General features: G+C 37.2%; 1 protein-coding gene across 2 annotated transcripts in view; it reads left to right on the forward strand.

Annotated features, from left to right (window-relative positions):
• The window catches only part of UNC5C (unc-5 netrin receptor C), a gene marked incomplete at both ends in the record, with an annotated part of 393,819 nt that overhangs the window by 231,184 nt on the left and 147,706 nt on the right, over positions 1-14,929 (forward strand). For both annotated transcript variants that reach the window (XM_082837850.1, XM_082837851.1), the window contains one exon: positions 5,131-5,352. In XM_082837850.1, the coding sequence (XP_082693976.1) occupies positions 5,131-5,352 (222 nt within the window). The remainder of the gene's footprint in view (positions 1-5,130; positions 5,353-14,929) is intronic.

Below are 14,929 nucleotides of genomic sequence, written 5' to 3' on the forward strand. Positions count from 1 at the left end.
TTGGGGTTTTTTTGTTATTCTTTCTCTAATTGCTTTAGGTGTAAGGTTAGGTTTTTTATTTGAGGTGTTTCTTGTTTCTTGAGGTAGGATTGTATTGCTATAAACTTCCCCCTTAGAACTGCTTTTGTTGCATCCCATAGGTTTTGGATCATCTTATTTTCATTGTCACTTGTTTCTAGGTATTTTTTGGTTTCCTCTTTGATTTCTTCAGTGATCTCTTGGGTATTAAGTAGTATATTGTTTAACCTCCATGTGTTTGTATTTTCTACAGGTTTTTTCCTGTAATTGATATCTAGTTTCATAGCATTGCAGTCGGAAAAGATGCTTGATATGATTTCAATTTTCTTAAATTTACCAAGGCTTGATTTGTGACCCAAGGTATGGTCTATCCTGGAGAACATTCCATGAACACTTGAGAAGAAAGTGTTCTGTTATTTTTGGATGGAATGTTCTATAAATATCAGTTAAGTCCATCTTGTTTAATGTGTAATTTAAAGCTTGTATTTCCTTATTTCTTTTCATTTTGGATGATCTGTCCAGTGGTGAAAGTGGGATGTTAAAGTCCCCTACTATGATTGTGTTACTGTCAATTTCCCCTTTTATGGCTGTTAGCATTTGCCTTATGTATTGAGGTGCTCCTATGTTGGGTGCCTAAATATTTAAAATTGTTATTTCTTCTTCTTGAATTGATCCCTTGATCATTATGTAGTGCCCTTCTTTGTCTCTTGTAATAGTCTTTATCTTAAAGTCTGTTTTGTCTAATATGAGAATTGCTACTCCAGTGTTCTTTTAATTTCCATTTGCATGGAATATCTTTTTCCATCCTCTCACTTTCTGTCTGTATGTGTCCCTAGGTCTGAAGTGGGTCTCTTGTAACAGCATTTATATGGGTCTTGTTTTTCTGTCCATTTAACCAGTTCATGTCTTTTGGTTGGAGCATTTAATCCATTTACATTTAAGGTAATTATTGATATGTATATTCCTATGACCATTTTCTTAATTGTTGGGTTTGTTATTGTAGGTCTTTTCCTTCTCTTGTGTTTCCTGCCTAGAGAAGTTACTTTAGCATTTGTTGTAAAGCTGGTTTGGTGGTGCTTAATTCTCCTAGCTTTTGCTTGTCTCTAAAGGTTTTTATTTCTCCGTCGAATCTGAGTGAGATCCTTGTTGCATAGAGTAATCTTGGTTTTAGGTTTTTCCCTTTCATCACTTTAAATATGTCCTGCCACTCCCTTCTGGCTTGAATAGTTTCTGCTGAAAGATCAGCTGTTAACCTTATGGGGATTCCCTTGTATGTCATTTGTTGTTTTTCTCTTGCTGCTTTTAATATTTTTTCTGTGTATTTACTTTTTGATAGTCTGATTAATAAGTGTCTTGGCATGTTTCACCTTGGCTTTATCCTGTATGGGACTCTCTGTGCTTCCTGGAGTTGAGTGACTATTTCCTTTCCCATATTAGGGAAGTTTTCAACTATGATCTCTTCAAATATTTTCTCAGTCCCTTTCTTTTTGTCTTCTTTTTCTGGGACCCCTATAATTCAACTGTTGGTGCATTTAATTGTTGTCCCAGACGTCTCTGAAACTGTCCTCAATTCTTTATTTTCTTTATTCTGCTCTGCAGTAGTCATTTCCACTATTTTATCTAACAGGTCACTTATCCGTTCTTCTGCATCAGTTGTTCTGCTATTGTTTCCTTCTAGAGAATTTTTAATTTCATTTATTGTGTTGTTCATCATTGTTTGCTCATTAATTCTTCTAGGTCCTTCTTAAACGTTTCTTGTATTTTCTGTATTCTATTTCCAGAATTTTGGATCATCTTTACTATCACTACTCTGAATTCTTTTTCAGGTAGACTGCCTGTTTCCTCTTCATTTGTTTAGTCTGGTGGGTTTTTACCTTGCTCCTTCATCTGCTGTGTGTTTCTCTGTCTTCTTATTTTGCTTAACTTACTGTGTTTGGGGTCTCCTTTTCACAGGCTATAGGTTTGTAGTTCCTGTTGTTTTTGGTGTCTGCCCCCAGTGGCTATGGTTGGTTCAATGGGTTTTGTAGGCTTCATCGTGCAGCATATTAGTGCCTGTGGTCTGGTGGATTAGGCTGGATCTTGTCTGTCTGGTGGACAGGACCACGTCTGGTGGTGTGTTTTGGGGTGTCTGTGACCTAATTATGCTTTTAGGCAGCCTCTCTGCTAATGGGTGGTGGTGTGTTCCTGTCTTGCTAGTTGTTTGGCATCGGGTGTCCAGCACTGCAGCTTTCTGGTCGTTAGGTGGAGCTGGGTCTTAGAATTGAGACGGAGAACTCTCGGAGAGCTTTCACCATTTGATATTACGTGGAGCCAGGAGGTCTCTGGTGGACCGATGTCCTGAACTTGGCTCTGCCACCTCAGAGGCCCAGGTGTGACATCCGGCCAGAGCACCAAGACTGTGTCAGCCACACGGCTCAAAAGAAGAGGGAGAAAAAAAGAAATTAAGAAAGAAAGAAAAAAACAAAATAAAATAATGTTAGTAAAAGTAAAAAAAATTAAAATGTAATTTAAAAAAAGAAAGGAAAGAAAGAAGAGAGCAACTAAACCAAAACACAAATCTACCATGGTAACAAGCGCTAAAAACTATGCTAAAAGAAAAACAAAAATAAACCAAAAAAAAAGAAAAAGAGGACAGAGCTATACAGACCAAATCACACAAAGAAGCATACACATACACACTTACAAAAAGACAAAAAGAAAAAAAAAAATATATCATTGCTCCCAAAGTCCACTGCCTCAATTTTGGGATGATTCGTTGTCTATTCAGGTATTCTGCAGATGTAGGGTACATCAAGTTGATTGTGGACATTTAATCCACTACTCCTGAGGCTGCAGGGAGAGATTTCCCTCTCTTCTTTGTTCACACAGTTCCTGGGATTCAGCTTTGGATCTGAACCCGCCTCTGCGTGTAGGTCGCCTGAGGGCATCTGTTCTTTGCTCAGACAGGACGGGGTTAAAGGAGCCGCTGATTCGGGGGCTCTGGCTCACTCCGGCCGTGGGGGGGGAGGGAGGGGCATGGCGTGCGGGGCGGGCCTGCGGAGTCAGAGGCCGGCGTGACGTTGCACCAGCATGAGGCGCGCCGTGCGTTCTCCCGGGGAAGTTGTCCCTGGATCCCGGGACCCTGGCCGTGGAGGGCTGCACAGGCTCCCCGGAAGGGAGGTGTGGATAGTGACCTGTGCTCGCACACAGGCTTCTTGGTGGTGGCAGCAGCAGTCTTAGCGTCTCATGCCTGTCTCTGGGGTCCACGCTGATAGCCGCAGCTCGCACACCAGGAAACAAAGAGGGAAGAAAAAGTCTCTTGCCTCTTCGGCAGGTCCAGACTTTTCCCCGGACTCCCTCCTGGCTAGCCCTGGCGCACTAACCCCCTGCAGGCTGTGTTCACACCGCCAACCCCAGTCCTCTCCGTGGGATCCGACTGAAGCCCGAGCCTCAGCTCGCAGCCCCGCCCGCCCCGGCGGGTGAGCAGACAAGCCTCTCGGGCTGGTGAGTGCCAGTCGGCCCCGATCCTCTGTGCGGGAATCTCCCCGCTTTGCCCTCCGCACCCCTGTTGCTGCGCTCTCCTCCGTGGCTCCAAAGCTTCCCCCTTCCGCCACTCACAGTCTCCGCCCGCAAAGGGGCTTCCTAGTGTGTGGAAACCTTTCCTCCTTCACAGCTCCCTCCTACTGGTGCAGGTCCCGTCCCTATTCTTTTGTCTCTGTTTATTCTTTTTTCTTTTGCCCTACCCAGGTACGTGGGGAGTTTCTTGCCTTTTGGGAAGTCTGAGGTCTTCTGCCAGCGTTCATTAGGTGTTCTGTAGGAATTGTTCCACATGTAGACGTATTTCTGATGTATTTGTGCGGAGGGAAGGTGATCTTCATGTCTTACTCTTCTGCCATCTTGAAGGTCGAGCCTTATACTTTTCAAATAAATTTTTCTAATGAAGTTCCTCTTGCTTTTGTCAGCTCTCAAGGCTAACACAGTGTAGTGGGAGGTGCAGTGCTATGTTAGGAAGATCACAGTTTTCGATGGTGACAAACTGGGTTCTGATCCCAGTTTAGCTATTTACCACCTGAGTTTTCAGGTAGTAAATAGCAGAAATGGGATCAGTTATCCTCCTGGATGTTGAGTTTTGCCATGTGTAAAAATGAGAATAATCATCTAAATCCTTAATTGAACAACCAGTCAATAGACCTAACATACTGCCTGGTTCATAGCAGGCCCTCAAATTACTTAACTAGGTGATATAGGAATCATTATTGTTATCCAACCAGGTTTGTTTGCCCAATATGCAGCAAGTCAAAATGCAGAGATGCCTAGGTTTGCAGGAAAGAGAGGGTTTATTCACAAGGCAGCCAAGTAAGGAAATTAGGAATAAGTCTCAGAAGCACTTCCACAAAGGCAAGGGCTTGGGGGTATTTATGAGGAAAAATAAAGAAACAGGGTGGTCTAAGGCATGGGGAGCATGGGGAAGGGTGATTGGAAAAAGATGCAGTAATTGTTGTTCCACACAGGCGTAACTCATCTACAGGCTTCTGTTCACTCAAAAATGAAGGCCTGGGCTTCCCTGGTGGCGCAGTGGTTGAGAGTCTGCCTGCTGATGCAGGGGACACAGGTTCGTGCCCCAGTCTGGGAAGATCCCACATGCCGCGGAGCGGCTGGGCCAGTGAGCCATGGCCGCTGAGCCTGCGTGTCCGGAGCCTGTGCTCCGCAGCGGGAGAGGCCACCACAATGAGAGACCCACGTACCACAAAAAAAAAAAAACAAAAATAGAAGGCCCTTTGCAAGATCTGAGGGTGGAGTTTTCAGCCCTCTGATGTCAAAAGATCACCCAGTGTACACTCACGTGTGCCCAGTTGAAGGGTCAGTGGTCGTATCCAGTTTTAACCAGCTTAGCTCAGAGTAGACACAGCTAACTCCAAGTTCCTGGAAAATGACTCAAGCAAACATCTTATTGTTTAGGCCAGGTGCTCTTAGAGGACATGCAAGTCTTTTGTAGACCTTGATTAATGAAGGCAGGTGAAATGGATTTGACTAATGAATACCCACAGTTTCATTATTTTTGAAAGAGTAGCAAGTGAAAAGAAAATGGCTACAATGTTTTGAACATTTTTCACTTTCTTCTTGTTTTACCAGAGGACGACTTTTTTCATGAACTCCCAGAAACCTTTCCATCTGATCCACCTGAGCCTCTGCCACATTTCCTTATTGAGCCTGAAGAAGCTTATATTGTGAAGAATAAGCCTGTGAACCTGTATTGTAAAGCCAGTCCTGCCACCCAGATCTACTTCAAGTGCAATAGTGAATGGGTTCATCAGAAAGACCACATAGTAGATGAAAGGGTAGACGAAACCTCTGGTGAGTTTTCCATTGCATTTGGACTGCTGTTTAGGATTCACTTACTACTTTGGCATGTTGTCATATTGTTCTTTCAATTATTGAAATTGAAAATAGAATTACTATCCTTTGGTAAAAAGTTTTAAATCAGTTTGGGTAAGATTTGGTGATCTCTTTCCATGCATTGCAAAGTAAAACGTGATGAGTAAATCTTGATTTGATTCCTGTTAGACTGCATAGAATTAAGGCATGGTTCATGCTTAAGAAGATAAATAATGAGAGTGAATAGACTGAATTATGGTAAATAAATACCCCAGTAAAAGATGACCTTGAATTTCACTTGTGTGTCAAGTCTGGTGTCAGGTCTAAATATCCTGGGATTGAGGAACATGTTCAATTAAGGATAAATTGTAGATGTTTACATGACTGTCAAATGTTAATTTCCATGCATTGTTTCCCCTTATATATTTTTAAACAATTTGTAAACATTGTAGACTCAAAATATTCTGTACCTTTAACTTACATCTAAAAATGAATCCTAATTACCTAATTCTTGGCTAAAGTTAAATCAAGAGTGATTGAGAATAGTGATATCATGGGATCCACAAAGAGAAGTTGTGGGTGTAGACTCCATCTGGGTGGGTCTTCATCAGAGTATCTTTGCTTCTGGCATTGTTAAAATTCCTGGCTTTATTGCTCTGTAAACATCATTCCTAATAGTAAAATACTAAAGGCAAAGAGGATGAAGTAGATCTTAATAAACGGTGGGATTTACACTGGCTATAAAGGAAACTTTCTTGATAGGAAATCTTTATTCCACAATGGGTAAGTTAAGATAGTTCTGGAAACCCCTAGAGTTATTTTAAGCTTAAAAGATATATATCTTTCTATAGAGATTCAACATTTTTTGGTCTCCAGTAGGAAGAATAACAATTTGAACTTTCACATCCCTTCTAGATCTGTGATTTTACATTGACATGTATTTTAAAAATTAAGACTTTATTGATCAATGTGTCCAAGCTAAATAGTGACAAATATGATAAAAGTAAGAGCATTTAAATATCTTCATTTTCTTTCATAAATATCTCTACGTACCAAAATGGATACATGTTTTCAAAATTCAATTGTAATTAATTCATATTTGTATCCAAATGTTGGTTAATGAGGGGCAAGCAGTGACCAGCATTTGAAGGAAATCTGCTTTCAGTGTCTCTAATAATAAAGAGCTATTAGGTGATGGAGCATAAATATAACAGACTGTGAGAGGCCTGAGAAGAGGCATCTTTAAAAAAAAAATGCATGCGAGACATATACTTATGTAACACAAATGGTCTTAGAAAATCAGGTGGCAGCTCTACATAATTGTCAATTTGTGAATCAGTATGCTCACTGCATGCAAGCTGATGACTATAGAAATAACTGGGTATCCAACTGTATGGTCTCTTCCTTCAGGGAATTGGTCTGTTACACCTCTTGGTCTAATTACTCAGTAAATAACTCCACCAGATGTCTTCAAAATCTCGTGAATTGAGTTTTATTGTTTCAGCTCGTTTATTTGTAAAGATTTCAAACACACACAATTTAATAGTAAAAGAAAGAAATCACAAAACTAAAATGAGAGTCATAAACATACTTAGGCTTGTCTTTACTAGATTAATGAAAAAGCTTTTATAGGAAGATTGTAAATAAAGACAAAAGTGCTCTGATATGGAGCACCTCTAGCAGCTTTATGCTATCTTGGTAATGTGTGTGTGTGTATGTGTTTGTGTGTGTGTGTATTTTTATTTTCTTTTTAAAAGACATTTTCTCTCCATAAAGCATTATATTTTTTTACTATTTCCACATAAAATTAATTACTATTGCATATACCAATGATTAAAAATACTTCTTAAAGCAACTATAAATGAAAATATATGGCATGTTTCAAGTTCAGAAGGGAATAGAGTAGAGCTAAGGAAAGACTTATCAGCCCTAATACTTGCATAGTATTCATATTTGGAGTGGAACACAACATACATTTTTGTTGTCTTTTGTTTTGATGCAAAACTGTACAAGATAGTGAGCATCCAGGGGAATGATTACCTTTAGATTTAGGAAAAAGACAGAGATACCCACAGATACTAGTACTATTTGGTATTGTTCTTAACACACTAGCCAATGCAATTAGACAAGACAAATAATTGAAAAACATAAAAATTATAAAGCAAGTTGAAAACTATCATTTGGACAAATATGATTTTGTAGGTCTGGAAAACTTATGCAGTTTCATAGGAAAAAATTGAAAAAACATTAAGAGAATATAGAAAAGTGGCTGATAAAAGATATACATAACCCATCAACATTTCTAAGTACAGTGGATTCAAATTATAATGGAATAAACTACATAATTTACAATAACAATGTAAAAAATGTAGATACAAAGCTATCAAGAAATTTGTAGAATTTTAGAAGAATCTAAAAAAATTTAAAAATCTATGGCTTCCATGGTGGCGCAGTTGTTGAGGGTCCGCCTGCCGATGCAGGGGACACAGGTTCGTGCCCTGGTCTGGGAAGATCCCACATGCCGCGGAGTGGCTGGGCCCGTGAGCCATGGCCGCTGAGCCTGCACATCCGGAGCCTGTGCTCCACAACGCGAGAGGCCACAACAGTGAGAGGCCCTTGTACCGCAAAAAAAAAAATCTACTCAGAGACCAAAAAAAAATAGAATGACTTGAATAAATAGAAAGACATATCTTGTTCTTAGATAGAAAGACAGTATTTTTAAATGTTTGCTATTTGTAAATGCTATTTGTAAATTTGTAAAGTCGCCAACATTGTATGAAAATTACAAATGCTATTTGTAAATTTGTAAAGTCGCCAACATTGTATGAAAAATAATTTGTGAAAATAGCTGGAAGAATTATAAAATAGTAGCATAATAAGGAAATACCAGCTTTTTATAAGTGTATTATAAGGCTAAAGAAGTTTGATCATAGCAAAGAATAAGATACACAGATTAAAGGACCAAAATAGAAACTAGGAAATAAAATCTAAGGCATTTTACAATATGTTGAAGATGATTTTTAAACCCACAACGTAGGCAGTTAGAAAAGTAATAAATAAATAAATAAAGCTTGAGTTCTAGATCATTCTTTAGAATAAAATAAATTCTAGATGTTAGGGCTTAACATCATCATCATTATCATCATCACTGTCATCATTGTTGTCATTGGTAGTCATCACCATTGTCACTAGGAGAAAATTTTGGCAATTTTTTGGTTGGTTGTTTGGTTTCAATGGTGATCAAAGCTTTTTTAATGAAGAGAAAATCCAGAAGCTTTATGAGAAAACATTATTTTTTGAAAAAGCATTATTAAATTTACATAAAGCAAGAAAAGCACAAAAACCAAGGGACAGATATATACTAATCAAAGGGCTTATTTAATTAATATATTACTAGCTCTTAAAATATGTTAAGAAGAAGATCTGCAACCCAGTATAAAAAATTGAGCAGAGTTTCAAAATGGAGGTATAGGAAAAGAAATGTAAATGGTAAATACGCATCTAAGAAAATGTTGTCAAGATCAGAACAGTTCTTAGTATACAGTGTTGATGAAGGAGTGGGATAGGGGTATTTCATACTTTGTTGATGAGTTTGCAAATTGATGTAATCTTTTTGAAGATCAATTTGAAAATACCTATCAATATTTAAATGTATACACTCTTTCACTCAGTAACTACAAGTTTAGGAACTATCTAAAAATAAAATTCCTAATGAGCACAAAGACTTGTGTGAAAGGTGGTCCATTGCACCCTTGTTGCAGTTAGCATATCAAGGGCTGATCAACTCTAGGATGGAATACTGTGCTGCTTTGTAAACCAGTGAGGTTTCTCCATATGTGAAGCTGTAGAAAAATCTCTCAGATAAAATATGAAATGAAAACCAAAGTACAGAACATTGTGTGCAATATGTCCTTATTATGGAAAAAAGAGAATGCACATGTATTTGTCTATGCATTGGGATTTTTTTGAAAAACATACAAGCAGCTGACAGGTCAGAATCTGGGGCAGTAAGATACTTCTTTTATTGTTTGATTTTTATTCAATCCTGTGAACATTTTATTTTCTTGATAGATAATGAAACCTGAATTTTAAAAGCCCAAACTACTTTATTGCGTCTTTTTGCCTGTTATCATAAATCTCCAATCTGTACAACTACTGGAAGTGGGGGAATTTGTAGGCCTCATATTAGAGCTCTTTGCTTTCCTGTGAGATCAGAACAGTGTGAATGGAATTGAACTGCTCGGTTTGGGGGGTTTTTCCTCTGAAGTTAGATTCACCTGCAACTTTGGTGCTCAACTCTTTATTTAATACAGTCTGAGTATTGTTTTGTTATGGGCCTTAGTGATTCTTAATATCAAGAAATGTTAGGATACATTGTCTTGAAATATATTACAAATTAGAGAAATTTTCTTGGCATTTTAAAAATCAGATTGGTTCTTAGATGATAGGACAGAGAGAAGTCATTGCAAAAAGTTTGTTTTTATAGGTCCCTCTACCTTAGAATAATGATATCTGGAAGCATGTGGCAATCAGCTACATTGCCTTGCAACTAAGAAAAATCAACTGCGTTCAGTAAAATCTCCCTCAGAAGTACGTTTTAATTAAAAAACTACAAAATAACAAAACAAAAAAGAACAAAAGTTTCTCTCCAATTCACAAAATTCTTCCTTTTAATATGCTCTCTTGCTCTGAAGTATTAAGTAAATGATTATTTATATTCACTGAGCAAAGCTATGTACCATTGATCATAAAATATACTGATTAAAGATCATTCATTACTGTTACTGTTTGCTTTTCCATCATTTAAATCACGTTTGCATTTCTTGCAAACATGTAATATTAAGAAACAGAAAAGTGGAAAGCAGCATATATTAGACGGTTTAGAAATTTTCAATGTTGAGAAGCTCTTGATTTGATAATATAGTAATAAGTACCCATGTTCTTTTCAGGATTCCAAAGAAATTTTGATCTACTCAAAATTTTATGGTTACATTTTTACGAAAAGCTCAGGCTTGGTTGCTTGCTTTCTATTTACTTGAAGCCTTTTCAACCCTTGTTTCCATGGTACCTAAGATTCACCATTGGAAAGTAAATATTTCCCCTCTGTGAAGAACCAAGGGAGTTTAGAAAACCTCAGTTGGCTTGAAATTTTACTAAACCCTAGGTTTTCCCTTTTCATCTTTTTTGCTCACAATAGCAGAATATTATCAATAGGACCAACACAGAGAGTTCCAAGCTTTATACTGAATGTCATGTATTATGACATTTAGTCATCACAGCAATCTTATGAGATAATTTTGGGATTCTCCTTTTGCAAATGAGAAAACTGAGGCTCAGAACCCAGGGTTCTCTGATTCCAAAGCCTCTGCTCTTGGCCCTGTAGTCAGCGTCTCCCTAAATTCTACCATAACTTTGAACACATAACTAAATTGAGCTAAAAAAAGAGCTATGTAATACAATTATCCCTTTTCTCAGGAAAGAAAATCTGGTTCCAAATGTCAGCTAAACATTTATCTTTCATGGTATTCATCTCCCTTCTTGCCTTGTGTCAAGTTTTTCATATGTGACCCTTTGTGGTTCTTTAATAATTAAGATAGTGCTTATTAGGATTTGATTATTTTTATTTGTGAAGGTATTTAACATTTGGACAAATAGCAAAATTGGAAAGAATTTCAATTGGTTAGCAAAAGGTGAGCCTTAACCGGAAAAAAAGAAATTGATGAAGAGAAACTATACTTGGATACAAATTAAAGTAAATTGCCTTTACTCAAGACAGAGCTTTTAAAAAATATATTGTGCTCACTCAGATCCCTATTTGTTACAAGAGTGGCACAGTTGAAATTCTTTGTCCTCTTGTCTTCCTGTTTTAGATACCTCTTTATTCCATTCCATCAGCAAAAACAGAAATCTCAGCTTTATCCCTTCTTTCAGTAGCCAAAGTGATCATCAAATACTGCTAATTCCTTCTCAGAATTCTCCCATAAAACATCCTTCTGTTTTTAATTCTTGATGCTACTCCCCTAGTATAGGCCTTAATTATATACCTCTTAGATTATTTAAATAGCCTCCTACACTTTCTTGGTGTCAGCCTTTCTCCTCAGCAATTAATTCTCCAGGTAGTTATAGGCCTAAAGAACAGGCCCAAGTGTTTATATCATTCCATTTCTTAAAATATGTCTTTCCTTTGTCCATGGAATAAAGCATATCCTCCTTGGTCATATATTCAAAAGCTTCAGTACAGTCTGTTCTTAATCAAACTTTCTAGCCTTATTTTAATAGTTTCTCCCCCACCGCATGCTCCGTATGCTAGGCCAGTTTGGTTTTTCCTCTTAAACTGTGTTCAGTGAACCACCAGTGTCTTATAAGTGCTATTTGGGAAAAAAACAAAAAGGAAACAAACAAAAATCTTTGCGGTCAAATAATTTCGGAAACACTGCAATAATTATATTACCCTTTTGGAGAAAGTATAAAGTATATTTGCATGTAGAAGTCCCAGGAAGGTCCCAGAAGTGGAAAAATATTTTTTAACCTCATATTGTTTGGTAGCTGAACTCTTTTTCTCAGAACCTCTGTTAAAATATCATGAGAACTTAATGTCACACCAAGACATGATTTAGAAAATGCTGCTCATACATTTTCAAAGGGAAATTATGTAAGATTTGTTTAAATTTTATTAAATGAATGCAAATACTCTACACTTTTGTGTCTTAGGATCCTAGAAGGTTTAAGCTGTGAGACTGTAACAGTCATTTAAACTCAATGAATTATCGGCATGCTTCTCATTCAATTATATTAAAGTGAGCAGAATCAGTTTTCTGTTATCATGACTTAATGGTGCTACTTTTGTCATATGGAACTTTAGGAAATAGGTCTGGTCATCTCCTGGCCTATTCCTAATTTTAGTTATTTGAAAGGGACAGTTATCACTTCTCCTTTCCCAACTTCTCTCTCCTCTTCAGTCTAAACTTATGAGCTGAAGAGTAAGCTCCATGAATTCAGGGATTATGTCTTATCTTTTTTGCTATCTAGCTCCATGCTTAACTTGGTGTTGGGTTCTTAGTAGGTGCTCAATAAATGTGTGTTGTATGAAATAATGTTTCTTTATACCATACTTTCCTCCATCCTACCTCTGTTAAAATCCTACTCATTCTTTTTTTTTTTTTGCGGTACGCGGGCCTCTCCCTCTCTGTTGTGGCCTCTCCCGTTGTGGAGCACAGGCTCCGGACGCGTAGGCCCAGCGGCCATGGCCCACGGGCCTAGCTGCTCCGCGGCATGTGGGATCTTCCCGGACCGGGGCACGAACCCGTGTCCCCTGCATCGGCAGGCGGACTCTCAACCTGTGCCACCAGGGAAACCCCAAAAATCCTACTCATTCTTAAAGAAGTATCTCAAAAGCAATATCATAGGTGAATCCTTCTATAAAACCCCAAGTCATAGCATAAACATGTCCGCATTTCACTTATGTGTGCTTCCATTTTCATTATACTCATAAATGTGAAATGTATATGTGTATTATACATGAGAAGTTATCAATATTCAGTCATTTTTGAGGTACAAAAATGGCAGTTTCTTGTAATTCAATCATATGTTATTTATGATATATATAAAATCTCTGTCTCTTCAACTAGATTGGAATGGTATGGTAGGGCCTGTGTTTTGTAAAGCTTTGCCTTTTGTAGTTTATACCATATGGCATTAAGCACAAGAGATGATGAATAAAAGTTTTTGAGATTGTAGCCATTCATCCTACTAAATTTGGGTAACTGAAATGTAGTGATACAAACTAATGATGTTTTTATTTGGAACACTTCGTGAATAGGTAATTTGAGAAATGCACAAAGCATAATCTTCTATAAGAGTAGTTACTTTACACATTAAATACACACAATTTTCAGACCAGTTGTTATTCTCCATGCAAAATAATTACTGTAAACTTAGTTCTCATTAATAGAATTAACATTTTCTAAAGGAAGTTCGGTGGGCTTTGTTTAAATTTTAGTAAATGACGCAGAAAATTTGGAAGCCCTATTTGAACTTTATTCCATATTTTGTCATGTAATTCAGTGGGAGTATTGCCTGTGCAAGAATAGAGCCTTATATTTGTAATATGTTTGTCTGCCAATGAAGATAAATGATTCCGGAATATAAATCAATTATTTATTTGATTTCCTTCTCAAAGGTCCTTCTTTCAATACTAGAAACTAACAATTTTTCTTTTTGGTATGAGGCTAGCCCCAAAATAAAAATAGAAAACTGTCAAGGATCCATGTAGTACATTAAGGCTTTTCCACTGAGTCAATCAGGTAACTTGGCAAGAAACTAGTTACCAGTTAGTGATAACAGAATATTAATTATCCCGAAATATATACTTTTTCATATTCTTCATTTTTTAGTGCTCACAATTGATTTATCCTAATTTCACATTGACGTTTTTTTTAAACACCTGAGTTCACATGGCCAACATATCCCAGCTGCAATTACAAAAGTTGGTTGGATTGGAGTTCTAGAACTTGGATTTTAGTTGCTTTCATTCCATTCTAGCATGAAAATAGCCTTGGCTAGCTGAGTGATTTGGGCTCTCACTGTATATAAAGCTGGCTTTTGTTTCCATTCTTTTCCTAACTTACAAACAGAAGTGAGTACTTGAAAAATTGGGGGCTACACATTTGGATTCCTTTTGTTTCTAATATGTCATTGTCATGAAGTTTTTATTGTTGTTGTTGTGTGTTTTATAATTCCAATATTTGCAAACATCAATATTATAGATTCTGTACATACTGCATGCAAAACACCCTGACTACACCATATTTACAGAACTATATAATTTTAATTCAGTTTTATCCCATGGGGAAGATTTTTAAGATTTGAATTACATACTGTATAGGAAAATGTAACACCATGTATTTTTTAATACATGATTGTATTAAACATGATTGTAGAGTAAGAACATGATTAAAGTAAAGGCAAGAACACATCACATCTTTCAATGCAGTTTTAGCTAGCTGTGTTTCATTAGAGGAAAACAGAAATTTTCTAAAATTATATACAGCGAGAGTTTTTAATGTAATGAACACAAAGGAATTCTCCCTTGCCAGATAACACTTACGGCAAGGTTACTTGTAATGCATTACTCCTTTCTCTTCCTACCGTTAAGATGAAAGCATTGATTAATACAGTGTAATCAAGAATATGCATATAAGTTGATATGTAAGGACATACATATGTATATTTGTGTGAGTGTGTTTGTGTGTGTGCCTTTCTAAATTTTGAGAAGAGAAGATCAAATGCTACCCACCCCTAGGCTCATACAGAGACTACAATAAGAAACAGGAGTCCAAGAACCATTCTTGACTAGATTACTTGCTACCCAAACAGGGCATTTCAGGAGCACAACTAGTGACTGTGTTGCTATAGCAGTTTTGCCATGTGCCCAGAAACCATGCATATGCCGTGGCTTAGAGTTTTAATATGCCCAGTTCAAAGTGAGAATAGCACAAGTGTTAAAAGCCATAATGTATTTTTAATCTAATGTTTGGCTAAAATATGTAAGGGTTTT

The sequence above is a fragment of the Leucopleurus acutus genome, assembly GCF_964270905.1.
Source record: "Leucopleurus acutus genome assembly, chromosome: 4".
NCBI lineage: Eukaryota > Metazoa > Chordata > Mammalia > Artiodactyla > Delphinidae > Leucopleurus > Leucopleurus acutus.